Genomic DNA, 16,178 nt, shown 5'->3' with positions numbered 1-16,178 from the left:
TTGGCTGCAGGTCAATGTTGCTGCCCTGGCAGGTAGGTGTGAGTGGGAGCTTCTACATGTCCGTGCCCAGGGGTCCAATGCAGTGTTAATCTTTACAGCAATTTGTATTTAATTTAATTTATTAAGTCAAAGTCTTGCAGATTACTCTGGAAATCATTCCTTTGGGGTCGATCAGTCGTACAGTCTCCATATATACATATGCCCATGTACTGTATGGGCATATCTGGATCAGCGGTTCTGCAATCACGGGATCTCCATATATACAGTACATACTGTATGCCCATGTACTGTATAGGCATATCTGGATCAGCGGTTCTGCAATCACGGGATCTCCATATAATGCACATACAGTCTATATATGCCCATATATGGGCATACCGGTGAGATCGTCAGTCTGACGTGTAGATGCGAGGCTCTAGATGTTTAGCAGATGTCGAGTGTTAAGTATTTTAGTTTGTTATGCACGTCATGCACCAACCTCCATCGTCATTGATCATAGTTAGAAACGGATCCGATGAATTCAGCCAAACCCCACGTTTTGTTGAGCTTAGGATCGATTCGCGTAGCATGCAATCTCCGGGGAGGTGGTTGATCAGCTGCGTTGTCAAGTCAAGCCTTGACATTTGACGCCACAAGTTCATCTTCAATCTTCTAAAAGGAGCTTTAGCTGTAGCTGATTGAAGAAGAGCCCACATTGCCAACACTATGCCCCCTCATCCAGTGATCCAGGCTATGATCGACCTTTCTGCAGGGGCTATAGGAGGCACAGCATGTGTCCTGAGTGGGCAACCACTAGACACTGCCAAAGTAAAAATGCAGACATTTCCCACTCTGTATCGAGGCTTTGTCCACTGTTTTACGTCTACCTACAGACACGCGGGTCTACGTGGCCTCTACCAAGGCACCACCCCAGCTCTAGTGGCCAACGTTATGGAGAACTCTGTGCTCTTCATGAGCTATGGCGTCTGCCAGCAGGCCATTTGTTCCATCGCTGGACTAAACAACGACGCAGTCCTCAGTGACGCGCACAGAGCCTGCGCCGGTTCAGTGGCATCCATCTTCTCCTCTCTCGTGCTGTGCCCCACTGAGCTCGTGAAGTGCCGTCTCCAAGCGATGCACGAAATGGAGGCATCGGGCAAGATCACCAATGGCCAAAAGACGGTGTGGTCGGTGGTGAAGACGGTGATGAGGAACGACGGGCCGCTGGGCTTCTTCCAGGGCCTGACCACCACCATAGCCAGAGACGTTCCGGGTTACTTCTGCTTCTTCAGCGCCTATGAACTCTGTCGCTCGGCGTTCGCAGACTACTTGAAATGCGACAAGGACAACATAGGCGTGGCGCCGATAGTGTTCAGCGGGGGTTTGGCAGGGGCTTGTCTTGAGCTGGTGGTCTACCCCATGGACTGTGTCAAGTCTCGGATACAAGTGATGTCCATGACGGGCAAACAGGCGGGATTCCTCAAAACGTTCATGACCATCGCACGCACTGAAGGGGTGAGGGCACTGTACTCCGGCCTCACCCCCACCATGGTCCGCACCTTCCCAGCCAACGGAGCGTTGTTCCTGGGTTATGAGGCCAGCCGCAAGCTCATGATGAAACACTTTGACTAAGTGGCTGGTGGACAGTGGACATGATTAATGATTTTTTAAATGTAACTTGAACTGATGTCAGACACGACAGAAACCATTGCATAAAAGACTTAACCCTCCACATCTACTAAACATCTAGAGCCTCACATCTACACGTCACACTGCCGATCTAACCGATATACCCATATATGGGCATATATAGACTGTATGTGCATTATATGGTCCAGTAAATATGAATATATGGAGATCGTCCGACTGATCGACCCCCAAAGGAATGATTTGCAGAGTAATCTGCAATCTGAAAATTCCCATATATGGAGTACTCTGATGTCATCCATATGATGTCATGGGCATGGTTAAACACGGAACTCCATATATCTATATGGGCACAAAAAGGGACACCGTGCACCGCCACAACGGCCACTGGGGGTTGGTTCATGACACCTTGCAAATCTGCGTTACATCAAAACATGTAAGTCAGTGGTTCTCAAAGTGGGGTCCGGGGACCCCAAGGGGTCCTTGAGGGGGTCCCCCATTCTGAATCAAATTGACCCTTACAAGTCTGTAGTTACAGGACTCTGTGTTATTGGTGACCATGGCCATTAATGCACACCAAAAATGAGGGTGATTGAATAATAATAATTAAGTTTTAAAATTAAGTTTTAAAAAGGTTTGATATACAGTATCATATATTATGTCCCAATGTGATGCCATAGTACTCAAGTATCAGTGTTAATTTTGTAGACTAAAAACTATGACGAAAAATGTTTGTCGACTACCTTTTTTCACTGATGAAAACTAAATAAAAACTAAGCTGATGACTAAAACTATGACTAAATATACTGACAATATCGTCAACAAATAAAACTAGAATTTTAGGGAGGGACTTGTGGAGAAGAGATCCAGTAGAACTAAGTCAAGTCACCCAAGCGTGGGGTTGTGTGCGTGTCACGCTCCGAAAATAGCCGATCTACAAGCTTGTAGATCTGCTATTTTCAGCGCGCAGCCCAAGTATAAATCGGGCATTGCGATGCCATCACGGACGGACAAAATACATTTTAGTCAATACATTTCAGATGACTAAAATATGACTAAAGCCAAATGGAATTGTATTCAAAAGACTATGACTAAAACTACATCAAAACTGTCAAGTATCCAAGTAAAGAGAAATGTCATATTCAAAAAAATAAAAAAATAAGCATCTCACCCAAACTCCATGTCACCAGGCCCCAGCACATCCTTAGTTTCTTTGTTGTTTGCTGAAACTCTCAGTCCATATTGACCATCACCATCACATCTAACCGACGGGTTGAAACAAGCGTTTAAATCATTTTTTTTGTCAGGCTTTGGCAGGTTTTCCCAATGCAATCTTACGGGAGCAGTACTGTGCATGCGGACGGGGGTTGACTGGCCACAGGCTGACTAAATAAGTAATTTAAACGCTTTCTTCAACCCGTCGCTTAGATTTTCTTGGCCGCTGAAATGTTAAACATCTGTGAGCAGGGGAGCTGGCGTCGTCACCTTTCAGCACCCGAGACTGTGGAACCTCATCTCGGAGCTATACAGAGGAGGGAGAGGTTCCAGTTGGAGCTAAGTAGTTCCTCAACACTTGTTTAGGACACAAAGTGTATCAACTTCACTATTTAATGAAAGAAAGAGTTGGATTACTCTAGGCTGTGAAGACCAAACACTCTGTCACATCCAAACTTTCAGAATGGCAACAGAAAATGAGTTTCTCTTGATTGAACACACCTGTGTGTGTGTGTGTGTGTGTGTGTGTGTGTGTGTGTGTGTGTGTGTGTGTGTGTGTGTGTGTGTGTGTGTGTGTGTGTGTGTGTGTGGGCGCAGGCATGGCTCCAGCTTGGCACACCTGTTACCAGTTCCCTCATCTCCCTCTCCTGCCTGCCATCAGCTCATCAACCCCCATGAACACCACTCTGAGTTCATTTCGTCGATTAAAACTATGACGTTTGTCGACTACCTTTTTTCAGTGACGAAAACTAAATAAAAACTAAGCTATGATGACTAAAACTATGACAAATAAAAACTAGACTAAAATGTTAGTGAGGGATTAGTGGAGAAGAGATCCAGTAGTGACTTAGTACATTAGAACTAAGTCATTTTATGCTTTGTTGCACGCTGGTGTCGGCGTGTCGCGCTCCCGAAAAAATTGCAGATCTACAAGCTCACATAAGTAACATAAGTTGTTACATAAGTAACAAAGTATTCTGTAAATCAAGCATTTACAAGCAACCGCTCCCAGCCAAATTATGTTTTTGTCGACTGAAATCTAATATTATTTAGTCAACTAAAATTGAACTAAAACTAACATTTCAGATGACTAAAATATGACTAAAACTAAACTGTCAAAATGAACACTGTACCACAGTAGCCTAAACAAAATCTCAAAAAGATACAAAAAAAACTCTGCAAAAGACAGTAACAAACAGAAATGATTTTTAACTTTGTTTTCAAATAACAGAGTTTAGCAGAGCTGCAGTTTTCTGGGAGTTTTCTCCCAGATATGTGGAGCATAAAACAATGAATGTTGTTTCTCCATGATTAGTTTGATGCTTTATAAACCAACAGTAGTATTTAAACCATTCAATGCTTTATAAACCAACAGTAGTATTTTAAACCACGCCCGGTCCCAAAATAGGGACGCCCGGTTGAAAGTGATTAAAATATATTTTTTAAATATGACCAGTACAGAACATATTGGTTTAAAAAATGACCATTAGATGAGAACACATTGGTATAAAATATGACCATTAGATGTGAACACATTGGTATAAAATATGACCATTAGATGAGAACACATTGGTATAAAATATGACCATTAGATGTGAACACATTGGTATAAAATATGACCATTAGATGAGAACACATTGGTATAAAATATGACCATTAGATGAGAACACATTGGTATAAAATATGACCATTAGATGAGAACACATTGGTTTATTGTTTTATTGAGTAATTAATCCATGGAAGTTGTTCCATAATGGTAAGACTTTCTATGAAGTTCATGTCTACCATGTATTATAATGTGCTTATAACACTCTATACATAAAAGCACTCATAGATTATAATGATTCATAACAATAATCACAACACATTGTAAATCATTTTATAATGACTTATGTGAAGTATCAAAACAATTATAATTATCATAGTTGTGTAACACGATATCTTTGTGATTACAAATCATTATAAGTAACTATACATCATTATGAGAGGTCATTGGGGCTTTAGGTAAAGTAAAGACATTCCTGAAAGTGTAGCAGAAACATGTGTTCTATAATGCATCATAACAGCGATTAATAATGCATTATAATATTACATTGTGTTAAAACTATGACAATTATTCTACACTTTGATCATGGGCTAAAGCAAAAGTCAATGAGCGACCAGTCATTATGAAGTATTATACTTGACCTCATAGGTCATTATGAAATGCTTTATAAGGTGTTATTATATATTATGACTATCTATGAGTGCTTATAACTAAGCTATACAGTTTTATAAGCAGATTATAATGCATTCCAAGTATGTTTATAATGATAATAGACATGGGCTTCATAGAAAGTGTTACCTACATGTATTTCATTACAATTTGACATTTTTACCCATTAGTTTAATTATAATGACAAAATTCATTCAAACGAAGTAATTCAAACATAAATCTAACAGCTAAACTTAAAATCACTCATCATTGCATATGATTGATGTCGGGCTGAAACCTCATATCTTTATGTTCCAAGGTTTTATGTTTTTGTTTTTTTCGTAAATGAATAGCATACTTTGTCATACAAGAGAATTGCAACAATGTGTCACAATGTGAAGTGTTGTGGAGCTTGTAGATTGGCTATTTGTAAGTCATTTAAAAAGTGGTTAAGTGTGTGTGGGTTTTATAAATATTGAACCAAAAAAGTATAAGTACAACATCTTGTGATTAAAGAATAACTACATTGGATCCATTAGAACACAGAAATTATTTCCTAATAAGTAACAGTTTTGGACATACAAGGTTTCCACCCGACAGACAACATGTGAACCAATGCAGCAAATAGATGTTTTTGGAAAGGTTTGTACTTTAAATGTGTTGTTTGTTTGCCTGATATAAACTTTATAAAGTTGATGATTAGAGCTTTAAATTTAGCAGCATAGGTTGACCCAATAGCTGTGGTACAGTTCAGTTTATATAATATAAGTATCATTTTTGCATCTGAAAACTGGATTTATGCCACCTAAATTTAATGTGAATCATACATTTATGAAACAATATTAAAACACAATACTTCACGTGTGGGCTCTGATTGGAGGGTAATTTTGGTTTTAGTTCAGTTAAAAATATCCCCAATAATTCTAAAACACCAACAGCTGCTTTCACTGTTGTTTTACAACAATAACTGAATTGATATTTATGCATTATGTTATTTACTCAACTAATTCAATTCAACTTTTAGTTGAGATTCTGTGTTGAAATCATGTTTTTCTCTCCTGTAAAGTGTGTGATGACCATTTAGTTGCTGTGTTGGTTCACATATTATACATTATCACATATAAATGATTATTACAAAAAATATTGCATGTTATAATGATTGCAACTCTCACACATCACACATCACTCTTAAACTCTCACACATGATAAATGATTACATATTATAAATGGTTCATGTAATTCAAATACATGGCTGACTTACTTCAACTAATATTGAGATGTTTGTACTGTTAATGGTTCTGTCTGGTCACTAATTTTGTGTTTAATTTGTGCCTTGGGTGGCACAGACCACCCCAGGGAATGAGGTGCCCATTGAGGTGCCACTGCCAGCCGCTTAGCAAGTCCGCTTATTTACCATGACTTTGACAAGTCGCAGGTTGCGTTTCTTTGGGCTTGTTTTAAAAACGCGGTGGCTTCTTTGGCAAATTTAACAAGCCAACATTTCTTTGATGTACTATAATTTCCCATAGGTTTGGTGAGGAGTGTGAATCACACTGAGATACATAATCAGTCTGTGTCTCTTCTTATTAATCCCTTTATTAATTTAACCCTTAATCCCTTATCTAATATTTAATTAGGAATATTTGGCCATATTGTTGGGCTTGTTTTAGCTTGTTTTTGGAGGTGGCCTGGCTTATTTCTCTCGCGACAGTTGGCAACACGGGACCAGCCCAGGTGCTACCCCATACGAATACAAGAACGCTCGCCTCGGATCAAATCTGGCGACGCCAGAACCGTCGCCACCAGGTATTCCTAAACGTAACCTTATTCCTAAACGTAACCTCAGTAAACTATACCTAAACCTATCCTTATTCCTAAACTTAAACCTCTGTAAAATTATGCCTAAACATAACCTCATTCCTAAACCGTAACCTCAGTAAAACTATGCCTAAACCTAACCTTATTCCTAAACGTAACCTCAGTAAAACTATGCCTAAACCTAACATTATTCCTAAACTTAACCTCAGTAAAACTATGTCTAAACCTAACCTTATTCCTAAACTTAACCTCAGTAAAACTATGTCTAAACCTGACCTTATTCCTAAACGTAATCTCAGTAAAACTATGCCTAAACCTAACCTTATTCCTAAACTTAACATCAGTAAAACTATGCCTAAACGGAAACACACTCAGAGAGCTGTAATGCAGGGCGCTCTTTCTTGGTCATTCAGAGAGAGCGCGGAGCATTGCTGATCGAAAATTCAAAGCACTGACTAAACGGTTTTCTATGTGTCTTAACATTAAGTGACAAGACAAGACAACAATGACGGTTGGATGAAGTGTCATTGCTAAATGCTACGATTGTGGCTTCTTTGCTACTCTATAGATTATTCAACATACTTCTACATGTAAAAGAAACAGGTTATAAGCATGTTTATACGTGGGATGAACGATCATTCGAATGTATTTCTCAAGACCAAAAATGTAAAATGACTGTTCTTAAATAAATTAGGACTATTCACTCTCCAGAGCGCTCTGAAATCTGAGCTGATTCTTACAACATGAATCCACACAAATATTAAGTGTATGATGCCACACACTTGTATTGCAACTAGTAGGTGTATTATCTTTAAATTAAACTTTAATATCTGTTTGATCTCTAGAAAATAGAACAATTTGGCTGGTTGAAAAAACAAAACAAGACATGACTCAGTCATGTATACCAGCATGCAGAACTAAGTAAGTACATTTACTCAAGTACTTTACTTAAATTTTGTCCTATATATTACTCTGTGTCACGGCGATTTGAACCGACGGCAGGCGTTTATAGTAGCCTTAGAGGCGAGAGGCGTGTCTAGTACCATAGCTTGGGAGGACTAGACCGCCCATTCAGAGTATGGGAAAGTATCCCCATTGGCTTAGCCAATGATCGAAAACATGTTGAGAATATGTCGAGAAATGACTAGTGCTGAGTCTCTTTGTAGACCAGCATTGCATGCTGGTAAAAGCAGTAAGACACTGTAATATTAGTTATATGTAGTGGATACATAAATAATATTCTGACGCAATATTCTTATCTTTGTGCTGCTGTTAAAGGTATTTAAAATGTTCATTAGGGTCTAAAGGTCATCTTTGTGCTGCTGTTAAAGGTATTTAAAATGTTCATTAGGGTCTAAAGGTCATCTTTGTGCTGCTGTTAAAGGCATTTAAAAGTTGATTGAACAGACGTGCATTTCCTCTTCTCTCCACCTGGGGGCAGCGACGACTAGCTGCATCTCTGAAAACACAAGCTTACTGTTAGAATGACAGAGAAAACAATATTATGAAACAGTGTAAAAACAAACATTAAAAAAAAAACATTGAACATCAGTTGAAAGTTTACAGTTGTATAAATGTGTGCACTAGCTTTAACTGTTTTATAAATGTGTGCACTATATAGTTATGGGTCAAAATTAACAAAAACATGTTTTTGAACTAATTCCATCTCTGATAGAACATGACAGACAAGCAGTACGACCAATGAATGAGCGAGGACTGTTTGAATGACATTTACTAGACTGATAGACAAGCTACACTAAACTAAGGACTTTGAATGACAGATTGGCAGACAGTAATTAGATCAAATGAACATTCAATATAATGTCATACTGAGGATTTTACGTCTCTTTTTCTAAATATAAATAATGATCTTTTTGCAAACAGCTTCACAACAACAATGCTGCTGTAACTAAGACAATGGCTGCATAAATTATAATAGCTTCATGGATTACATGCAGTAGATTATCAAGAAATTCCACATTCCATTTTGATACTTTCACATTTCCTGCTAGGTTAGGATTTGACTGTCTTTTGTTTCTGCTGGAATACTTTCTAGTTCAAGAGGCTGACTTTGATTGGAGAAAATGAAGTGTATACAGTTGTAAAAGTCTTCATTTGAATAGCGATATTGAATAAGCAGCCGTTTCATAAACATATGTTTGTGTGGAAGAGGAAGTGGAAGTGTGGGAGGAGTCTAAACATTCTCACCATAAGTTGCTGGTCGGCACCAGGATACGACCTGATAGAAGAACAACAAATATTAAAGACATTCAAAGAGGTGACAGACAGACAGACAGACAGACAGACAGACAGACAGACAGACAGACAGACAGACAGACAGACAGACAGACAGATATATACAGGTACACAATGAATTTATAGAACCTCATAAGTTTGGTAAACACAGTAAGCATTTGAAAATGTATGTTTTTTTATGTCTGTGTGTGTGTGTGTGTGTGTGTGTGTGTGTGTGTGTGTGTGTGTGTGTGTGTGTGTGTGTGTGTGTGTGTGTGTGTGTGTGTGTGTGTTTTTCATAACATGGACTTCAGATAAGGCCATGGGAACGCTGTGTCATTTTAAGATTTATTTGGCTATTCAAAAATAGCAGATATACAAGCTCATAGCATTCCTCCTACTGCATGTAATCCATGAAGCTATGAGCTTGTAGATCTGCTATTTTTGAAAAATCTTGAACAATTTTGTGCAAATCTTTGAATATATATATATTTATATACCGAACATTTGTAACTCAAATCTTTGCTTCTGGGGGGTCCCTGGAACAAAACATTTTGAGATGGGGGTCCGCGGCCAAATACATATCTAAAAATGTTTTCTAAATCCTAACAGTATGTTTCTATATCAGTGGCGCTCCAACTTTTTCATGTCAAGGACCACCCGAAATTATACGTATTAGGCTGCGGACCCCCATCTCAAAATATGTTGTTCCAGGGACCCCTAGAAGCACAGATCGGAGTTAAACATGTTCGCTTTAACACACGCACGCACGCACGCACGCACGCACGCACGCACGCACGCACGCACGCACGCACACACACACACACACACACACACACACACACACACACACACACACACACACACACACACACACACACGCACATGTATATGCATATTTTGGGCCAAGGACCCCTTAGCTGATAGAGAGATGAAGCAGGGACCCCATACTGTATATATTCTTATATTTTAGAATGCTTTCCATTCTGTCATACAGAAACGTGCATTGTGGCCTTGCATAGAACTTTTAAATTCTGTTCAGCTCACAACCCAGACATTGTCGTTGAAATGGTCAGCCAGCTCTGTGCTGTTTTGGAGAAGTGAATCTCCTGACTAGACACATAACTTCCACATGCGTGAGAACACTGTTCTGTGTGAAACCCATGAAACCTCAGAATGGTGAAGCAGAGCAGTGTGTTCTTCACAGCTTCTTCACGGCTTTCATGACATCTGACAATACAGCACTTATTTCACTTTCAAAAAAACTTTTGGTCCTTTTATCATCTACTCAGGCCTTTGTGAACCCCCCAGACAGTTTTTAAGTTGCTTGATTCATTATTTAGATATTTGATATTCATTTTATCAGACACCCCCCCCTTCCTATACAAACCCATTGTAACATCAAACTCCATTTTTAACCATGTTAGATTCATCAAAAACACCCGTCCTTGGTTCTGGTGACTCATCCTGCCCTCCTAATGCGTGAGGGGGCGTGTTTTTCCAATTACTTTTTTCATTTATTTTATTTAAATTTTTTATTGTATTTTATTTTTTTCATTTTCCCCAAAACCTCAACAAACTTTGTTGAGGTTTGAATTTGAAGTAGTTTTAAATCTATGCGTGTGCCTGCGCGTGCTAAATAGGTTCCTGCATGGCGTGCAAGGCCGTCCAGTGAGCATTGCACCCCTGTTCTACACTGACTCTGCGCGTGCGTGCGTGCGTGCGTGCGTGCGTGCGTGCGTGCGTGCGTCGGTACAACTGGTGTGTCTTTGATCATTGCTTCTCAACCTTTTAATTTCAAGGACCCTCTCTAACGATAATACATATAAATAATATAAATAAATAAGTAATAGTAATAATATAATAAATAGTAAATGTAAATAAATCAAAAAGTGACAATATCTGATCTATAAGCTCACAACACATCACATTAGATTAGAACAGATAACAGTATAGATTACAGTAGAGTAACTGACCCCAGTGCACAAATATAGGCTCGGTCAGGCTGGGGTGTTCCACCATGCATGAGATCTTCTCTCCTGATCTGTAACACACACACGCACGCACGCACGCACGCACGCACGCACGCACGCACGCACACACACACACACACACACACACACACACACACACACACACACACACACACACACACACACACACACACACACACACACACACACACACACACACACACACACACACACACACACACACACACACACTTAGTTTATTGCATTCATTATTAACATTTAAAGTGAATTAATTCATGTGTTTACTGATAATGGATCTGTCATGATTTGTCCCTCTGACTGTGAATTCCATCTAAATAATACAATAATAAAAGCATATAGAATACCACTTTATGAATTAGTATAGAATCAAATAGACAAGATTAAAACTGCACTATGTTTCCTGCGCTGAAGTGCTGGCATTTATACCATTGAGCTAATAGAGCCTGCTTGCTCAGGGGATAAATTGAATCTTGACCATCAGCTCAACATTCGTGTCAGATCCTGTGTCTAGGTGAGACATGACCTTTGACACCATCTAAATGTCTCAATAGAAGAGCAGGGAGACAAAATACAACCATGCACCCAATTATATAAGTTATATTGTATTAACATACTCTACCATACATAGTGCCGCTTTAACAGAGCTATATTAATTATAATATAATTAAATGTACTAGAATAATACTTAATGAATAATACAAGATTTGTACTGTAGCTTCTAGCTAGACATCTGATCTCCACTCTGACAACCCTCTGCTTGACATTCTGTCATTTTGAATGATTTTTTTAGCCATCTGGTCAGGGATTTTAACCGGCGACCATGCAACCAGTCCACTCTGTCTCTCAGGTTGTTCAGATCAACATGTCTCTCCCTAGTAACTGGTGATGTTTAATAAAACAATGATCCTGATTGGCTGCTGAGTGAACGAGGAAGTGAAATTAGTGTCTGGGGAGTTTCCTGTAAGAAGCTTCAGCAGTGAGTTCAGGTTTCAACACACACACACACACACACACACACACACACACAAACACACACACACACACACACACACACACACACACACACACACACACACACACACACACACACACACACACACACACACACACACACACACACACACACACACACACACACACACACACACACAGTGTGTTTTAAGGACATGTGATGATGTCAGCAGTCAGATGTAATGAGGCTTAGAATGATGTTTAACCCTTTAAGACCTGAGGCCCATTCTACAAATGCTTCTAAATCAGTCGTTCTCAAACCTTTTCGTGTTAAGGACCCCCAAAATGATATGTATTTTGCTGCGGATATACATATATATATATATATATATATATATATATATATATATATATATATATATATATATATATATATATATATATATATATATATATATATATATATATATAAAATAAAAAAATATATAAATTATGACATGCTGAATGGAATCTGGAATATGTTTGTGGTTCATGTAGTTAAATGCTGCTTCACCATGAGTTTGTTCTAACTGTGGGAACCAGTGGTGTAAAGTAACTAAGTACTGTACTTAAGTAGCCTACACTTTTGAGGTAATTTTTAACTTTACTGGAGTATTTACAATTTTCAATAATTTTACTTCTACTCCACTACATCTCAGAGACAAATATGGTACTTTTACTACTCCACTACAATTATATGAAAACTTTAGTTACTAGTTACTTTGTAGATTTGGATTATTATTACAAAACACACTAACCACTTCAGCCCTATACGTATATATTTCGGCCATTTGAAAATAGCAGATCTACAACCTCACAATATGCCGCGATGCGACGCATTGTGAGCTTGTAGATCGTCCTTTTAGACCGTACATTTTGAACTTGTGAAATGGGACATTCTGTACAATCAGTTCTTTTACTCTTGGTACTTTAAGTATATTTTGATGCCGAAACTTTTGTACTTTTACTCAAGTACATTTTGAATACTGGACCCATGTGGGATGAGTCAAGAAATTGTCCGGACATTGGAAATAAAATATCCATTAATTCATTGTACTTGTAACAGATATACAGCATATCTACATTCCGGTATTGATACTTTTACTTAAGTAAAACATGTGAGTACTTCTTCCATCACTGGTGGGAACAACCAGTAGGCCAGGCCCAGATGACCTAAGGGTTCTAGAGGGTTCACATGGTCCAGAGCCACAGAAACATGTTTTGTAGACAAGTAACAACATTTTAAAATCTCTTCTCTGGAATCAATGACCAATGTGTTTGTTTTTAAAGTCAATCGATGCTTTTAACAAAAGATTTGTAACAGTGAGATGTGATGGAGTTTTGAGAAACAAAGCTTTGTGGAAAATAATAATGATTGATTAATATGCAACTATTAAATCAAATCTCTCTCTCTCTCTCTTGCTCCCGAGCGCCGTAGAATGGCTGCTCACTGCACCTTGTAGTTATAGGATGGGTAGACGACACATTTCACGTAGTATATACAGATAATATACAGTGACAAAACACACCCTAAGGAGTGGGGACTATTCTATTATATCTATCAGTCAGTAGAGGTGTGTAGTGGTGTGTACTAACATGGGTGTGTATTTCTATGTATAGGTGTGTGTTAGGTGTGTACCGGGGTGTGTATTTCTATGTATAGGTGTGTGTTAGGTGTGTACCTGGGTGTGTATTTCTATAGGTGTGTGTTAGGTGTGTATTTCTATGTAGGTGTGTGTTAGATGTGTACCTGGGTGTGTACTCCAGGTAGGCGTGGTACTGGTAGTACCAGTCTCCATCAGGCAGCTCATCAGTAGAGGACACATCAGAGGTGATAGGTTCTTCATCTCTCAGCCAGGTCACCAGGATCTGTTTAGGATAGAAGCTGTAGGAGCTGCACACCAGCATGTGAGTGTGTCTGCTGCGATGGGGCGTTTCTGAGGTCACTCTCACATAGGGCTCCACTGGAGGAACAAGAACATAATAACAATAACAATAATTAGTAGTAGTAGTAGTAGTAGTAGTAGTAGTAGTAGTAGTAGTAGTAGTAGTAGTAGTAGTAGTAGTAGCAGTAGTAGTAGTAGTAGTATTATCATTATTATTATTATTGTTAGTTGTAGAAGGTCTCAAATGTTGGAAAAACAAAAACAGAGACCTTTACTATGATACATCATCATCATCAACCTCTACATTTCAGTACAAGAGGCTCTTTTTAAAGTTCACTTAAAATGATGAGTTTTGTATCCATTAGAAGATCAATGTATTTTTTTTTTACTACCATTAATCACCTCTGAATAGCAATTATTTATTATGATTTCATGTTATTGTTTATGAGGTGATGAGTGTTGAGTGATGTTCTGAGATCAGCTCACCTCTCTTATCCAGAGCAGCGGGGTAGTCGTTCTCAGCGTTGTGTTTGCAGTATCTCGCTGCCTCTGCTCTCAGCCTAGGCAGGTTTCCAGGTATTTTATTAAAGTGGTCTGCCACCTTGATACCATACTCAGTGTAGCCAACAAACTGCCCCACCCTGCTGTCAAACCTGACAAGCTGTTGTTTATTGTAATACCATGATCTTATGAACTGTATGTCCTTCAGGTCAGTGGAGTTAAACACACACTTATCAACATCATAGTTGAGAAATCCATCTGGAAATAGAAAAGTAAAAATAGCATCAATATACCTATTTCTATAATCTCTATAATGTCAACACAGACACATTGGGCCTGATTCACTAAGCTTGGGTATGCGCACCATATGCACACATGTTATACAAATATGCCTTTTTCCACAAGCAGAGTCTGATTCATCATTGTATGTGTCTGTGTTTTTTGGCGTCAGGTAGGCTACACTGAAACTCATGTCTGCTCTGGGGGCGTTGTGTGTACCACACATCATGCGTAGCTGTTATTAGCATAACTTATTCTTCACGCAAAATCAATTACAATAGGGCCAAACCTCAAATAAAATGTGTGTGCGCCCAGTGTTGTCATAACATATACAAGAAAAGAAAAAAAAATCAAACCAATGTTGTTTGTTTTTCAGTTGACGTATTTAGAGCTAAATATAATTATGTCCCTCAGTGTTTTTGCCTACAAGGCTAAGCATCTAATGAAGATGCAGTTTGGGTGAAATCTGTGTCCATTCCCAGTCCCGATGGATAGGATAGGTTTTCCTCTCAGTAATCAATATAAAATGATCAGTGCGATTTTTTCTTTCTCTACCTCAGCAAAGGCGAGCAATGCTTCAGTAGCCTAGAAAAGGATTATATACTATTCTGCCATGCTTTATTAGCCCATTATTTTATTTGTATATGCAAGCAATTCAATTCAACTCAAAGGAAAGCAATATTTAAGTAATAACATAAAGTTTACCTGTGCCATGGAAGGAGATGAAACACAGTGAAACACAGAGCCAGAGATTAGTAGAAGTCATGTTGATGAGTTGAGACGTTTCAGAGTTTAGTTGAAGTCGGGTTGATGAGTTCTGATGTGGAACTGAACACTGACTCACTTCTCCACCACCAACAGTCTACAACAACCAATGAAAAAACACCATTCACCCTCATCACTTGTTACCAGGCAGACGTCAAACCAAAACTACACCAGATTGTGACTTGTAATGGAAAGAAACCTTGTAAACTATCTAAGTTTAACTCTAACCATAAGACAGGTCTGGGGAACATTTTGGGACAAGAGATCATCTAAATTAAACTTCCATCTAGATGGTAAAGGTAGATGGTAGATTCTACCCTCACCAGCCAAGACTGTCATCACCAATGAAAAAACACTTTTCACTCTCGTCACTTGTTACCAGGCAGACGTCAAACAAATACAAAGGCTCTAAGTCTACATACTCACTCCGTATTGCCTCGACAGGACACCATTTTATGATTTTAAGACGTTTTAGTCCACAACCTTGCATTGTGTACAGCATTGGGACTGTACGTTTTTTTATTATTAGAGGGGGTTAGAGCTGATGTGATTTCGTCCCCCCCCAACCTCCAAATATTTTTTCCGTGACCCCCCTGAGTGACTGGAGGAAAATGCATGACCCCCCAACACCCACCACCATAAACCAGGAGAAAA

The 16,178-nt window shown here is 38.8% G+C and overlaps 2 protein-coding genes across 4 annotated transcripts; one reads left to right on the top strand and one right to left on the bottom strand.

Moving 5' to 3' along the window:
• Window positions 1–705: 705 nt before the first annotated feature.
• Window positions 706–1,611, top strand: LOC311060811 (mitochondrial ornithine transporter 1-like; the record flags this gene model as incomplete). The annotated part of the gene is made up of 1 exon (XM_084079151.1): window positions 706–1,611. The coding sequence occupies one exon, from the start codon at window positions 706–708 to the stop codon at window positions 1,609–1,611; it is 906 nt and encodes a 301-aa protein (XP_083935277.1).
• A 2,925-nt stretch (window positions 1,612–4,536) lies between these two features.
• On the bottom strand, window positions 4,537–15,587 carry LOC311060824 (H-2 class II histocompatibility antigen, I-E beta chain-like). 3 transcript variants are annotated; one of them, XR_014602324.1, is made up of 7 exons: window positions 15,465–15,587; window positions 14,466–14,738; window positions 13,844–14,057; window positions 11,065–11,132; window positions 9,062–9,092; window positions 7,215–8,312; window positions 4,537–7,124 (listed from the first exon to the last, which is right to left on the bottom strand). XR_014602324.1 is itself a non-coding variant. In XM_084079168.1 (6 exons), coding segments are annotated over exons 1-6 (648 nt in total). In that variant the 5' UTR covers window positions 15,526–15,587; the 3' UTR covers window positions 4,537–8,311. The 3 variants fall into 3 exon arrangements, 1 of the variants encoding a protein (XP_083935294.1); XR_014602325.1 differs by having other exon boundaries at window positions 4,537–7,437; window positions 7,847–8,312; XM_084079168.1 differs by having other exon boundaries at window positions 4,537–8,312.
• Window positions 15,588–16,178: the final 591 nt, after the last annotated feature.

The sequence above is a fragment of the Gymnoscopelus microlampas genome (assembly GCF_963454915.1).
Source record: "Gymnoscopelus microlampas genome assembly, chromosome: 14".
Classification (NCBI taxonomy): domain Eukaryota; kingdom Metazoa; phylum Chordata; class Actinopteri; order Myctophiformes; family Myctophidae; genus Gymnoscopelus; species Gymnoscopelus microlampas.
The sequence above is the reverse complement of the archived record's forward strand: the minus strand, read 5'-3'. Positions and strand labels throughout refer to the sequence as shown.

Excerpts from the sequence above, each read along its gene's own strand:
- LOC311060824 (XM_084079168.1), bottom strand. The coding sequence starts at position 15,525 with ATGACTTCTACTAATCTCTGGCTCTGTGTTTCACTGTGTTTCATCTCC. Across the intron at positions 14,739-15,464 it reads CATCTCCTTCCATGGCACAG|ATGGATTTCTCAACTATGAT; the intron begins GTAAACTTTATG and ends TTCTATTTCCAG. Across the intron at positions 11,133-13,843 it reads TACCTGGAGTACACACCCAG|ATCAGGAGAGAAGATCTCAT; the intron begins GTACACATCTAA and ends TGTGTGTTACAG.